Source organism: Dipteris shenzhenensis, chromosome 16, assembly GCF_047967505.1.
Source record: "Dipteris shenzhenensis isolate YYH24624 ecotype China chromosome 16, Dip_SZ_1.0, whole genome shotgun sequence".
In the NCBI taxonomy this organism is placed as follows: Eukaryota; Viridiplantae; Streptophyta; class Polypodiopsida; order Gleicheniales; family Dipteridaceae; genus Dipteris; species Dipteris shenzhenensis.
In genome coordinates this window covers 5,347,731-5,361,824 of record NC_141611.1, presented here as the reverse complement: position 1 = coordinate 5,361,824, position 14,094 = coordinate 5,347,731, and the positions used below count along the sequence as shown (strand labels likewise).

The 14,094-nt window shown below is 44.3% G+C and overlaps 1 protein-coding gene across 1 annotated transcript in view; it reads left to right on the top strand.

Annotated features, from left to right (window-relative positions):
* Positions 1-14,094, top strand: part of LOC147892450 (putative apyrase 5) — a 77,001-nt gene that overhangs the window by 22,299 nt on the left and 40,608 nt on the right. Inside the window, exon 4 of the mRNA XM_087387116.1 lies at positions 1,698-1,752. Coding sequence (XP_087243242.1) covers positions 1,698-1,752 — 55 coding nt within the window. The remainder of the gene's footprint in view (positions 1-1,697; positions 1,753-14,094) is intronic.

Here is a 14,094-nt window from a genome sequence, read left to right as displayed (position 1 = left end):
TGTTGAAGTATGTGTGGGTGTGTGGATTTGTATGTGTGAGAGCATATTTTTATACTATGGTCTACACCCACTGTTGGGCGTTGATGACGTCAGTGGGGATGTCATAGTAGCTAGTCCTTGCTATGCATGATGGAGTTTATGGTTTTTAACCTTGTGAGTAACTATCATGAGATTGAAACTGCACTATGTTGTGTTTTTAGAGGATGAGTTTGGGAATGTTTCTGGATTCATAGGTATATGCTTTTGCCGTATTAGCGGACATGCAAATTTCACCTTGTGAAGTTTTTGTCCAAGTTGCGGCCTGCTAGTATTGTGATAATTCTTTCTATCTTAAATGGTGCATTGCCCTATCAGCTAGATTTATATTTTGATGCTTGTTGGGGAGAGACTAAAATGAAAACGTTTAGACTTCACAAGCAGTTGTAGCTTGAATGAAGAGGTTTTGGACTACCTTTTGATTAGCCTTCTCCTTTAGTGCTAGCCTTCGTCATGGCTGAGTCTGCCCTTCACCTCCGGAGTGCCGACAGAAACTCAGTACGAAGACTTTGTATAAATGGATGGTCAAGTATGTGTGGGTGTGTGGATTTGTATGTGTGAGAGCATATTTTTATACTATGGTCTACACCCACTGTTGGGCGTTAATGACGTCAATGGGGATGTCATAGTAGCTAGTCCCTGCTATGCATGATGGAGTTTATGGTTTTCAACCTTGTGAGTGACTATCATGAGATTGAAACTGTACTATGTTGTGTTTTTAGAGGATGAGTTTGGGAATGTTCCTGGATTCATCTAGGTATATGCTTTAGCCGTATTAGCGGACATGCAAATTTCACCTTGTGAAGTTTTCGTCCAAGTTGTGGCCTGCTGGTATTGTGATAATTCTTTCTATCTTAAATGGTGCGTTGCCCTATCAGCTAGATTTAGATTTAGATGCTCGTTGGGGAGAGACTAAAATGAAAATGTTTAGACTTCATAAGCAGTTGTAGCTTGAATGAAGAGATTTTGGACTACCTTTTGATTAGCCTTCTCCTTTAGTGCTAGCCTTTGTCATGGTTGAGTTTGCCCTTCACCTCCGGAGTGCCGACAGAAACTCAGTACGAAGACTTTGTATCAAGGAGATCTTCCTCAGTCATGCCTGGAAATAGTTTTTCTTTGCTTTTGATTTCCTGTTGAGGCTCTCTGCTTTTTTGAGACCCTCATGTAAATTTTGCTGATAATATGATCATGGATTTACCAAAAAAAAAAAAAAAAAGTGTGTGGATTTCTATGTGTGAGAGCATATTTTTATACTATGGTCTACACCCGCTGTTGGGCGCTGATGACGTCAGTGGGGATGTCATAGTAACTAGTCCCTGCTATGCATGATGGAGTTTATGGTTTTTAACTTTGTGAGTGACTATCATGAGATTGAAACTGCACTATGTTGTGTTTTTAGAGGATGAGTTTGGGAATGTTCCTGGATTCATCTATAGCCTGGTGGATGTGGAAGTCGGGTTGTTCCATCTCTCTTTTGTATGTGGCTGCTCTTCTGTCTACCTCTCTTGTGGCTAAAATGAATTGATAGCGCTGGATTAAGCTGACAAAAATCAGATGGAAAATTTGATAAATTGCTCAGGTTTTATAGAGTCATTGTAAATAATATTCCCTGATTCTTTCAAATTTGGTTTGACCCTGAAATAGTTTTTGTTGTCTTGCAGGAAGCGGCATGGGATGGCCTTGTACAACTCTTCTTATCGGGAGCAATTCGACCATGTATTCCAACTAGGCCATAAACTCCTTGGTTTTGTTCATAGATGTAATGGCATTGCTGTATTTGCTTGTTCAAACCCCTTAGTACTCATCAGTTAAATGATGCTATAATCTAGCCCATAAAGGCTTATTAGTTCTAGGTGCTAGTTACCTTTTTTGTTACAACTATATCAAACCATTTTAAGGGTTTTTTTAAAATCAAAGCATAAGAAGTGTATATCATGAGTCTATTTGCCTAAGAAGATTGCTTGATGTAAGGGGTGGAGTAGGCTGAAATCATCCTTAAAATCTTTGGTGTGACTCCTCTTCAAAGCCTACTAAGCCCAATCAATGCTTGTGAAGATAATGGATTCATTGTGCTTTACCTTGGCCCTAAGCAGCGTTGTGGAGTAAGAACCATCTTGAACTTGTGGACCCTTTGACGTTGAGCTTGAGTAGTAGGAGGCAACACTATCAAGGACAATCTTCAATGGACCATGTGTGGCTAATGGCTTTGAGCTAGAAGAAAAACTTTGACAATTGTGACCTGTGAGTTGGACACTCGTTGCCCTAGGAAAGCCAATGTAACCTTGCTAACTTCCAGGGAGTAGAAACTTGGTGGAACCACACTCATTGCAAGCATTGAATTCACATAGATGACTGTACTATCTATGAGAGCACCGGCATGCAGTTAAGAAATACCCCCTTCTTCGCCTGCTTCAGAGGCCGTACCGGTGTTGGCAAACTCCCGTCGAATGCCTTCGTCACACAAAACTCCTCAAATGGATGAGAACAAAATTCACCACCTTTGTCCGACCGAAGAGCTTTGACATGAAAGTTAGATTCATTCTCAACTAAGGCACACCATTCCTGGAAGTGAGAATATGCTAAAGATTTGAGAGCCAAGAAGTATATCCACATAAACTGGTTGAAATCATCGAGCAGTAACATGAAATAGAGAGCCCCACCAAGACTGGCAACAGACATGGGTCCATAGAGATCAACATGGATCAACTCTAATGGGAAGGAAGCCAGCTGTGAAGCTGCTTCCGGAACACATCTTGGTGTTGCTTGCCTTGAATACATGACTGGCACTGTCCGTGCTTGTTACCCACATCTGGGAGTTCGAGGACCATTTGTGTAGGCCATCTTCTCCCGGTTATATTGATGCCCTCTGGGCCCTGGTATTTGCCATGTAGCTTTAGTTATTGGTATTTAGGTCACCTAGTACTTTTAGTGTCTTATGACACCTAGTACTAGTGGTACCACTAGGACACTAGGTCCTAGGATTCTCTTTTATACTTTCATTTTCATTCTTCTAGTTGATGTGACGGCTTCCACTTCTTGCTCCACTCTTGTGCATGTGCATCCTTTCGCTTCCGTGAGCCTACAGTGGTATCAGAGCACTTCCTTCTCGGACCTGCTTCCTACTCCTAGCTTCCTGCTTCCAACTTCAGCTCCCGCACTTCAGCTCCATCGTCAAGCTCAGCTACCGGACGTCCAGCACATCTCCGACGCGACCCCGCGACTTGCTGTCCATACGATTCCATACAGTCGTACGGATTCCTGCTCAGCGTGCCAAATTTTTTCTTCTGTCCATACAGTTCCGTACGGCCGTCCGTACAACACGTCAGAATCTGTCCGTACAGTTGTACGGATTTTCGTAATGTCCGTACAGTTTCGATTTTCGACATCTGCACTTTTTCGCGCTACTCCGTCCATACATTGTAGGATTTCGTACGGTTTTGTACTGCAGGATTTGTTTGCAGGCTGAAGGTGTTCGGTGTCCTTCATTTGCAGGCTAAGTTGTGCACCAGCCATTGTTTGGCTTCGATTTTGGGAGTAGACATTACATTGCAGTAGATCTGCAAATTTTTGGCGACATTTGGGGCTTTTACATTCGGGCTACAATTTTGTAGGTAGATTGCAGATTTGCAGACAATTTGGGGGTCTCCTGAATTTGCCCCATTTTTGGCTCAATTTTGCTCTACAAATTGGGGCTTTTGGGTCTATTGCAGTAGATTGCACAATACTTTTAGATTTGCACTGAATTTGGCAATAAATTGCAGGCCATTTGATCACATTTGCAAATTACAGTTTATTTTGGGGCTTTTTCAGATTTGGACAGCAAGTACTATTTTTTGCAGTTGCAAGTCTTGAGGCTATCTTTTGGGTCACTTTGTGAGTGCTTTTTGACTTGTCCCATTTGCAATGGCTGGCAACAATCATGATTTATTTGGCATTCTTCGTGAAGATGATAAGTTGGATGGCACCAACTATCCGATGTGGTCTTATCTCATGAAACATATTCTTGTTGCAAGGCGTTTTTGGAACATTGTTTCCGGGGTTGATCTGAGGCCAGCCAATGCTAGAGTGGCTGCCCCTACTGCTGGTCCCTCTACAGAGGATACTCCTCCTGATGCTTTATCCTCTAGCACCCCTGTTGCTGCTCCTCCAACTCAGGAAAGAACAAGATGGGATGCAAGAGATGCAAATGCACAGTCTTGTATTGCTTTATAATGCAAGAGAATCATTATTCCACACATCCGGCTATGCAGGACAGCAAAGGATGCTTGGGAAAAATTGGCTTCTCTTTATCAGATTCGCAATGGCCATGGGTAATCAGACCACTACTCCTTTGATCAGTTAGTCACTTTTCTTTTGCAGGAAGAGCAAAGTCGTGCTAATAGGCAAGCTACTATTCTTGATCATGCATTTGCTTCACAGCAGACAGGAAAAGGCAAGGCTTCCAAGCCTATGGGCAAGCCTAAATATGTGCCTAACAGTGGCAATTCCTCCAATGCATCTCAAAATACAGTAGATAAGTCAAAGAAGAAAAGATGCAACTATTGTCGCAAACTAGGGCATGAAATTTCAGAATGCAGGAAGCGCATTGCTTCGGAGACAAAGAAAGCAAGATTGACAGCCAATGCCTCACATGCAATTGAATCCCATGAGCCAGTAGATGCCTCACATGCACATGCTCTCCAGGATGATTGGGCATGGGCTGTCCATTGCTCTTTTGATCCCTCCAAAGTTGATGCATTCTTTACTGCTAATGATGCTCAGTCTTGGTATTTTGATAGTGGTGCTTCCAAGCACGTCACCTCTTGCAGACAGTTGTTCCACTCCTTAGCTAATGCACCTCAAGGGGGGAGTGTCACATGTGCTAATAATGCTTCCTATGCTGTAAAAGGAATTCGAGATGTGCAGCTCACATCCATTTCAAGCCATCCTGTCACTTTGACAAATGTTCTTTTTGTGCCTGGAATTGAAGTCAACTTGATTTCATATTCAGTAATTGCCACTTCAGGTTTCAGAGTGATATTTGATGGATACAGAGGCTTAGTATATGATCTTCGTGATGACATTGCCATAGTTCTCACTGGCACTTTGCAAAAAGGGTTTTATCACCTTGATCATCACTCAGCTGCACTTTCTATTGAAGCATTTGCTATTTCAGATTCACAGCTTGCTGAAACTCATCTTTGGCATGAGAGAATGGGTCATCTCAATTATAGAGCTCTTGCCAAGTTACATTCACAGGGCATGGCAAATGATGTACCTCAAACTCACATAGTTTCCAAACATGTGTGTGAGGGTTGTCTTTTGGGTAAGATGCATCGGTTTCCTTTTCAAAAGAATTGTCCTTCTTGATCGTTTTCAGTTTGAGGATTGCAAGCCAATCTCTACCCCAGTGGACCCTGGCTTCAAATTTTCAGCTCATGATGGGAGCCCACCATGTGATATAACTCTTTACCAACAGGCTGTTGGATGTCTCATTTACTTATGCCACACCAGACTCGACTTACAGTATGCAGTATCCCAGCTGAGCAGGTTCATGCACATGCCCAGTTCACAGCATTGGTAGGAAGTGAAGAGAGTCTTCAGATATCTCAGAGGCACTCAGGATTTAGCCCTCTTCTATATGGTGATCAGGGTTTACTTACCATGCATGCTTACACGGACAGTGACTGGGCAGGTTGTTCCGACACTAGAGTGTCACATACCGGCAACTGTTTTTTGCTTGGTAGTTCATGTATCTCTTGGCTCAACAAGAAGCAACCAACAGTTGCCACATCCAGCTGTGAGGCTAAGTATAGGGCAACCGTCACCGCTACAATAGAGAGTGTCTGGCTTCGACAGTGACTTACAGAACTTGGTATTCGCTAGACATCCTCCACTATGGTCTACGCTGACAGCCAGAGTGCTTTGGCCATTGCGCATAATCCAGTGTCTCATGCGCGTATCAAGCACATTGAAGTTCACTATCATTATGTTTGAGAGCGGTTGTTAGGAGGAGACATAGAGTCGTCCTACCTACCCACAGAGGACAACATAGCAGATATGTTTACAAAGGCACTTCCTCGTCCCAAGTTCGAAGTCTTTCGACATGCTTTACACTTGGTTCCCTTTGTTACATGCTCTGGCATACCTTGTACATTCATAGGTGGCTATATCCTTTTGGATGAACATGTGCCACCATGACCAGAAAATACCAGGTATTCTGAGACGTTTCCAGAATACTTCAGCCCATACCATGGAGGGGGGTTTGTAGACCATCTTCTCCCCGTCGTATTGATGCCCTCTGAACCTCGGTATGTGCCATGTAGCTTTAGTTATTGGCACTTAGGTCACCTAGTACTTTTAGTGTCTTATGACACCTAGTACTAGTGGTACCACTAGGACACTAGGTCCTAGGGTTCTCTTTTATAGTACTTTGTACTTTTATTTGCATTCTTCGAGTTGATGTGACGGTTTCCACTTCTTGCTCCATTCTTGTGCATCCTTTTGCTTCCGTGAGCCTACAATTTGTTCTTGAGCAGCATGCCGGAGGGCATCAACATTCAAGTGACCAAACCGAAAATGCGAGAGATCTCCTTGTCGAGATGATGTGATAGTGGAGAGTGTAGACAAGGTGTGAATGCCATGACTAGCTGTACCAGTTTGTATTACTTGACTGGTAGCTTTATCTCGAACTTCCACGAAATTTTCATCAAACAATACTGTGGTGCTAAGGCCCAAGTCTCATAGACAGACAACAAGTTGAACCCAAGAGAGGGAACAAACAGAACTCGAGAGGAGTGCATCCCTCCTTTTCCATTGGGAATGATATCGAGGTTGCCTTCACCACGAACTTTGATGGTTGAGCTATCACCAATACAGTTTATCACTGCCGGAGATCACAAAATCCTTTAAGCCAGCTGCATAAGGACTCATATTCTAGGATGCCCCGCTATCAATGATCCAGGACCGCCGGGCGTTTGTGACTTTGTGGGATAGAACCCCCTCTCCAACAAAGTATGCAAGAGAATCAAGCATTTCAATATGCACAAAAGAGGGAGTGATAGCAGCAGAGGAAGAACCTAACCCTTTGGAGGAGCCATAACCTTTGTTGTTAGTCTGGTGCGGGCACTACCTCCAGTAATGTCCTTTCTTGCCGCAATGATTACACGACTTGTCCGCCTTCAATGCCTCTTTTTCAACTAGAGTCCTCGTATCAGGGAACGACGTCCTTGAGACTTCCCGACTGCGGGGCTGCCAGAGCATTGGAGCCATCATCGGGGGTTGAACTTTTAAACCGGTACTCTTGATCTAGCACCATAGGCACCAGTTCTTCCCTGGTGAGAGAACTCATCCTACCACTCGTAATCAAGGAATAATAAAAAGAAGAGTACTGGGAGGTGATATAGGGCAACAAAGTAATGGCCATATCTTCAGATGAGATCTCCTTTCCTGTCTAAAGGATCTCCTATTGGAATTCCTGAAGTTTATTGATATGTTCCCTCATAGAAGATGACTTAGCAGGTCTAGTACCATAGGCACTAGTTCTTCCTAGGTGAGAGAACTCATCCTGCCACTCGTAATCAGGGAAGAATAAAAAGAAGAGTACTGGGAGGTGATATAGGGCAACAAAGTAATGGCCATATCTTCAGATGAGATCTCCTTTCCTGCCTAAAGGATTCTCTTGTTGGAATTCCTGAAGTTTATTGATATGTTCCCTCATAGAAGATGACTTAGCAGGATCTAATATCCGCATCTGAACCTCAAGGGAGACCCTTTTCATAGGAGTTGTCCGGTTATAGAGGGAAGCCATGGTGAATGACATGAGGAGTACAATTCACGAAAATGAACGATCGGACCCTTGTTGACATGCTCCCAAATCTGGGATCCAGAATGCCCAAACTTTCATCAAGGGGATGTGGCCTTGTGACACCTACCAGGATGAAGTTTGCCAAGTCATAAGACTGCAATATTGACTTCATCATAAGCGCCACACGCCATAATTGTTCCCGTCCAGTTGTCGATCAACAAGGAATGTGGGTAACACAGGAATCTTCACCTTGTTTTTTGCCAATTCTTGTAGAGAAGCCATGAGGAGATTGGGAAATGGGGTAGAGGAAGAGCAATGAAGGAAGAAAGAAGAAGGAAGGAGAAGGATGAAGAGGTATGGGAAAAAAACTTCCTTCAACCTCTGAGCAACTAGCCTTCACACAAACTAGCACTTATTTGAAAACACCCTTCAAAGTAGCTATCTTTCTTTGTATATCAACAACAGCCCGTACCTTCCACTACGAATGGCTTGCCAAGCGTCCTTTCCACAGTGCGAGTCTTTTGGCTAGCCATAGGCTCTGATACCATGTGAGAATTGCAGCGATGTGGAGCAATGACGGAAATAAAACAGCAATCGCTCACAAAAGGAAACTAGAGAACAAGAGAAAGAAAGGAAGAAAGTTTATTAAAGTCTTAGGAAGACTGATGGGTCTATGAGACTGTGAAAATCCTGATACAACAAGCTGTGGTAGTGGAGCTACTAAACGAGCATCCATACCAATGCAAAATGCAAAAATGCAGAATGGCAGTACTAAGTCCTAAGTACAACATAGTCATGTCGATGGTCGATTATATATCAATCTCAGCATCGTCATCAATATCATTAGCATCATCGGAAGCAGCAAGATATCAGGATGGATGAGGCATGAAGTCGGCAATAGAGTGCTGTCGGCCACTCAGAGCTGCGGTCCTGGCATGTCTCTTGGTCGTAGCTCTGCGTTTGACTAGGGCTAATGTGACCCCCATAGGCCAGGCTTCGACTCTAAACAAGGAGGGGATGTCCCCAAGTGTGATCTGTGTGTCGACCCTCTGTCTGAGCTGTCAGGTTCATAGGCTTCGGGTCACGGTCATGTTGAGTCCTCGTCTCGTGGGGGTCCATGTGATCTAGCTGAAAGAACTCCGTGATAGAACTCTGAGAAGGATCAGCCGAGGAAGAAGTCTGCTCCTATCTTCGTGCTCGGAGTATCCTCTCGCGGTGTCTAAGGGCCTCATGAATAAAACCTGTCAAACACCGCTGGTCTAGGTAGGAGAGGAAACGGGCCAAAATCCCATAACTATCCTTGAAGAGACAGTGGAAACACCCTCGGATCTCATAGTACAGAGGACACCTGAAGATGAAATGCTCCTCTGTCTCAACCTCCTGCATGTCACACAGTGTGCATATGCGCCTCTCCCTAGGTAGTCGCTCTGCTCTGCCGCTCTCGATGCGAAGTCTGTGTGAGGAGACCCGGGACTGCCCAAGAGAGATCCTCAGCGAGTGGGGTAGGTGAATCTGCGTCTATCTTGGTGGGTCAATGAAACCCTCCGCTGTGATATGTAAGAAGTGATCTCTATAGAAGCTAAGCTTCACTGGGAGTTCACTCGGTCCCAACCAGGTCTGAAATGTGTGTAGCTGTAGTAGATTCTCACGGATAACCTGGTTGACCTCGTGTGATAGGAGGGGAGAAAACGGAGCATCCATGCTGTACTAGAAGGGAGGTAGTCTATCCATGTGGAGCCCCAGTCGCTCAAACCATCTCTCTGTACGTGCATACCAGCACCTCTGGTCTCCTTCTGCTGCAAGTGCATAGAAGAGGATAGAGCTATCCATGGTAGCCTGTTACGCCCCGAGGTATAATCCCCATATTCCCTAACTCAGACAGATACGTGATGACCTAAAATGCAGCATCTAGTTGTAAAGGGGGTGACCCAAACTCAGCCTGAATGATCTGGTGAGGAACGGATGACTTACCACGAATCATCCGTGATAACATGAGAACCTGTAGCGGCTCCACACGGGCCCACTTTGTATCTGACAAGTTTGGCTCCCAACAAGGGCTGTCGTACATCCCCGTTGGGCGAACCAAGGAGTTAAAAAGCAACCCCTTGGTGCGTGGATCCAGAAAGTGCGAGCAGAAGCACTGCCTCTCTAGTCTGGCCAATGAAGCATACCCTCTACTCAAGCATGCTTGCATCGCGGGTCTCAGTGTGAAGTTGGGTCTGGAGAAGATAACCTTAAGATAAGTGTATGATGAAACTATCTCAAAAGGTGACTCCTCAAATGTGAACTGCTCGTGACGCATGATGGCTCGAGATGTATTGAAGATCATGACCTTGGTTTTACCTAGGTTGACCTTCAAATCATGAGACTCACAAAAGGATTGTAGTGCGTCTAGGTGTCTTTGAAGCCCCTCTGCTGAGGAAGACAAGAGAGCCACGTCATCTGCGTAGAGCAATATCTGGATCAGCGTGCCCGCAAGAGATCAACCTACACCCCCCTGTGTCTGCATCACTGTCTCAAGCTCGTCAATGTAGAGGCCAAACAAGGTAGGCGACAAAGGACACCCTTGTTTGACCCCGATGGTGCTCATGATCTCGTCTGTCCACCCTGATCCTGCTCGAACTTTGCACAGGATCTTGGGGAAAACGTCCTCAATTGCTGGGGAGCTCATGGATGCACAACTGTGCTCTGTGAGATGGGAAACAAGGGAGGGAGGGGGCCCTATTTATAGGGTCACCCTGTGCCCCAACCAACCGACAAGGAAGGGAGTAGGTAGCCGACTAAGGGGGTCGACCCCAGCCTGTGCACTCGGACCATCATGACATTCATATACTATATGATGTTGAATGTGCTCAATCTTAGGCACACATATATATTTCCAATTCTGTATAATGATCCATTTTGAACAAAATATTCTTGAGCTATCTTACTCTCAAGTTTGATAGTTTGGATTGATTGAATAACTAGCTTGGACTTCTTGCTAAAAACGTATGAAGAAAAGAATGGTTTGGTAGTATTCTTTGAGATTAAAAAAAAAAAACAAAATTTTAAACATAAAGGGAATCACATTCACTTGTGAAACCTTGCTCAAGTGCTTCTTTTGGCAGAAAATTTTGATTGTTTGGCTTTCATCCTATGCAGCAAGGATTTGATCTCTTGTTTTATTGGGTTCGTTATTTGGCACTATGGACTCTATGGAATGATGCAATCATAAAGTCTTTGGTCCTTCTCTTGCCAAGTATTATTTCTTCAGAGCATCTCTGAGACAATTGTTTTATGATTGTCTACATGCGTGGGATCTTGATTATACCGCCTTCTTGTCATTTAATGACATCTTTTGATTCTTGTAGACGGGACTGTTTCTTGTAATATAAGGACAACTAGATTTCACGAAAAAAAGAGTGTACAAGCCATTGGTGGGATGGAGGAATCGATGATTGTACCTTGATCTGAAAGACCCTGGCGAAACCATCTTAATTGAATAGGAATGACCCCCCACTTGAGTCAAAACCAAAATCCCCTGCTAGATACTCTGTGATGCATGGCAGCTCCATGGAAAATGCGGTATCATCTCAAGGTCTCTCTCTACACAATAGTCGCACCTCCCGCCTACTCGTGTCTATTTCAACCACGTGCTAGTGGGCAGTCCCTCGTGGCCACTATCCATAAGAATACATAATCTTCCATGGACGCAAGCTAGTCCACAAGCGCGACCAGAATCCGGTAATGATTTCTTGTGGCACCTACTACCCTACTGCTCTCTCAAACGAGTCTAGGCGGCCACATCTAGTTGTAGACGCTAGTCGATGCTCGTAGTCTATGAGAAAAATGGCACCTTTGAAATCCTCTCAAGTGCCATGCGCTAGAAGGCCAAAGCCACTCACTCGAGTCTTGCTGTACTTCTCATAGGGGACGGCCCTCCCACAACCAAAGCTACTACTGAGATTGGTCTTGCCCAAGTGACTGGTATTGGGGTAATGGTCCATCCCCTGCCAAGACGACCCACAATGCTGATCAATTGCCAATCGAGCATATCCAGGGCCTTGTTTAACCCCGAGTCTTCCTTTGCCTTTGGCTGAAGATTGTCCCCTAGCCCCACTCTATAGTGCATGGAGGGAGAAGCGCCAAGGGCTCGATGCATGAAAAAGATCGTCAAAGGCACCCATGTCCTGGAGAACTACCCATACCAACTCGGAGGCTCTGAGGCTCTATGCAAACGATCCCTCTAGGAGTTGGAGATGGCGGAGTCTATCTCCAACATCCTCATATTCACACTTTTCAGGTGCGAGAGGGTGTTTTCATTTGTAGAGGAAGTTAGTTCCATGCTTCAAAGGAGCTAGCTTAGCCACTGTCCCAGTGTGCCCACTCGATGTATGTACGCTGCCCCGGCATACATCCCTCTTTATAATCGATTCCGGGTGCGACTCTTGGATGATTATTTGGTTTGCCCCTTTTGGATTGAACAAGTCCAGCCATGACGGGGCGACTTGGGGGAGCAATAAATGGCCTCCCAAAAGCACGTGACGTGAGACAGAGTCAGGCTGTCCTTGCCACGGTGCTTTTGTGGTAGGAGGGACTTGAGGGCCTCCAAGAGCTCTTCATCTTTGAAAGGGCATTAGACTACCTATTGGTGCATAGGGTGACGAGTGAGGTGCCTAAGCTGCCTCTTGGGTTGCAAGAACTTGAGGGGACTCCTCCGTCTGAAAAAGTTGGTGGTAGAAAGAGTTGGTATAAAATTGATTTCTGCTCTACAAGGGAGAAACCACACGTGTTTGCAGTCAATATTCCTCCTAGCCTTGCTCTATAGCAAAACTTATGTAAAAATCCACGTTCATTTCAGTCCATGAGTTTTTTCTTTGCAAAACCTCCAATTTCCATAGATGGGTCTAGAATCTCATCTGTCCATTAAGGCTCCACTTAGATGTCCCTTGTTTTCCCCCTTCATGGGATTCTTTAAAACCATTTCCCCTAAGCACAAATTGTAAATAGGAACACTTAGGCTTTTGGCATTTAGACTCACCTAGTCATGCAAATGACCCTCACCAGTCCTCCAAAGGGGAAAATGCCTACGATTGATCATTCTGAGGTCATATTATCTTAGCTTGAACATAACATTCCTTCCCTCTTTAGCATCAACGTCCTCGATGATGAAATGTGGGGATGGTCTTGGCATTCGGAACACGGATTCCCAAGTCGCCTCAGATAGAGGTAAACCATGTCATGCAACCAACACCATGGGTATCTTCTGATTGTGTACTTGCATTGTTCCTTGCTCCAAGATTCTTGTTGGTTTACACCTTGCATTATTGTTTATCTCATGAAACAAAACAACACCCTCGATTAGTGAGTCACCTGCGTGCAAAAACTATTCTAAACGAGAAACATGAAACACTGGGTTGTATGGTGCACCTTACAACCTTGTGGTAATTCCAATCTATAGCCTACCTTGCCTATTCTTTTAGAGTTAACCACGGCTCACAATATTGGCGTGATAATTGAGCACACGCTCCCCTACAGTCAAAGATTTAAAGTGTCAAGGAATCTTGAGAAAATCTTTTTCTCCTTAAATTCTATGAAAGTTGTACTTTCATCTGCATACGTCTTAGCTCTATCCATAGCTTGGTGGATGTTTGCTCTCGAAAGTGCTAGCATCTTTCGCATTTGAACCACGTAGTTTGCGCACTAATCATGTTTTGAGGTATTCTAACTGTAGTTTGATTTGCTGGTCTATTACCATAGTTTAACTCAAGAGACTCATAGAAGAATGTTTTCTAACATTGTAGGTAAAACTCCAACAATAGCAAACACTTGCTCAATGAATGTTGCCTCAATGACACATATGCTCTCAACATATCCTCTAAAGTCTTGTTGACTCTCTGTGTGACCATCCATTTCAGGATGATTCCCACTACTCATTTTCCAACTTAGTCCTTAGTGCCTCAAACACTGCAGCCTACAATCTAAAAAATGACTAGTAAATTAGTATCCTTGTCCGACACTATGGATCTGGATAATCCATGTAGACGAAATATATGATTAATAATCCACCACTTGCGAGGCACTTACAGACTCCCTAGTTGAAATGAAGCGAGCCATCTTGGTAAGACGGTCAACCACAACAAGAATGGAATAATATCCACCTTGTGTCCTAGGTAGATCAACCATAAAGTCCATAAAAAATGCTCTCCCATCTACCTAATGGTATCTCCAAGGGCTGCAAAAGACAGGTGGCTTCACTCACTTTGCCTTCTTGACATGAACAACATTGTGTC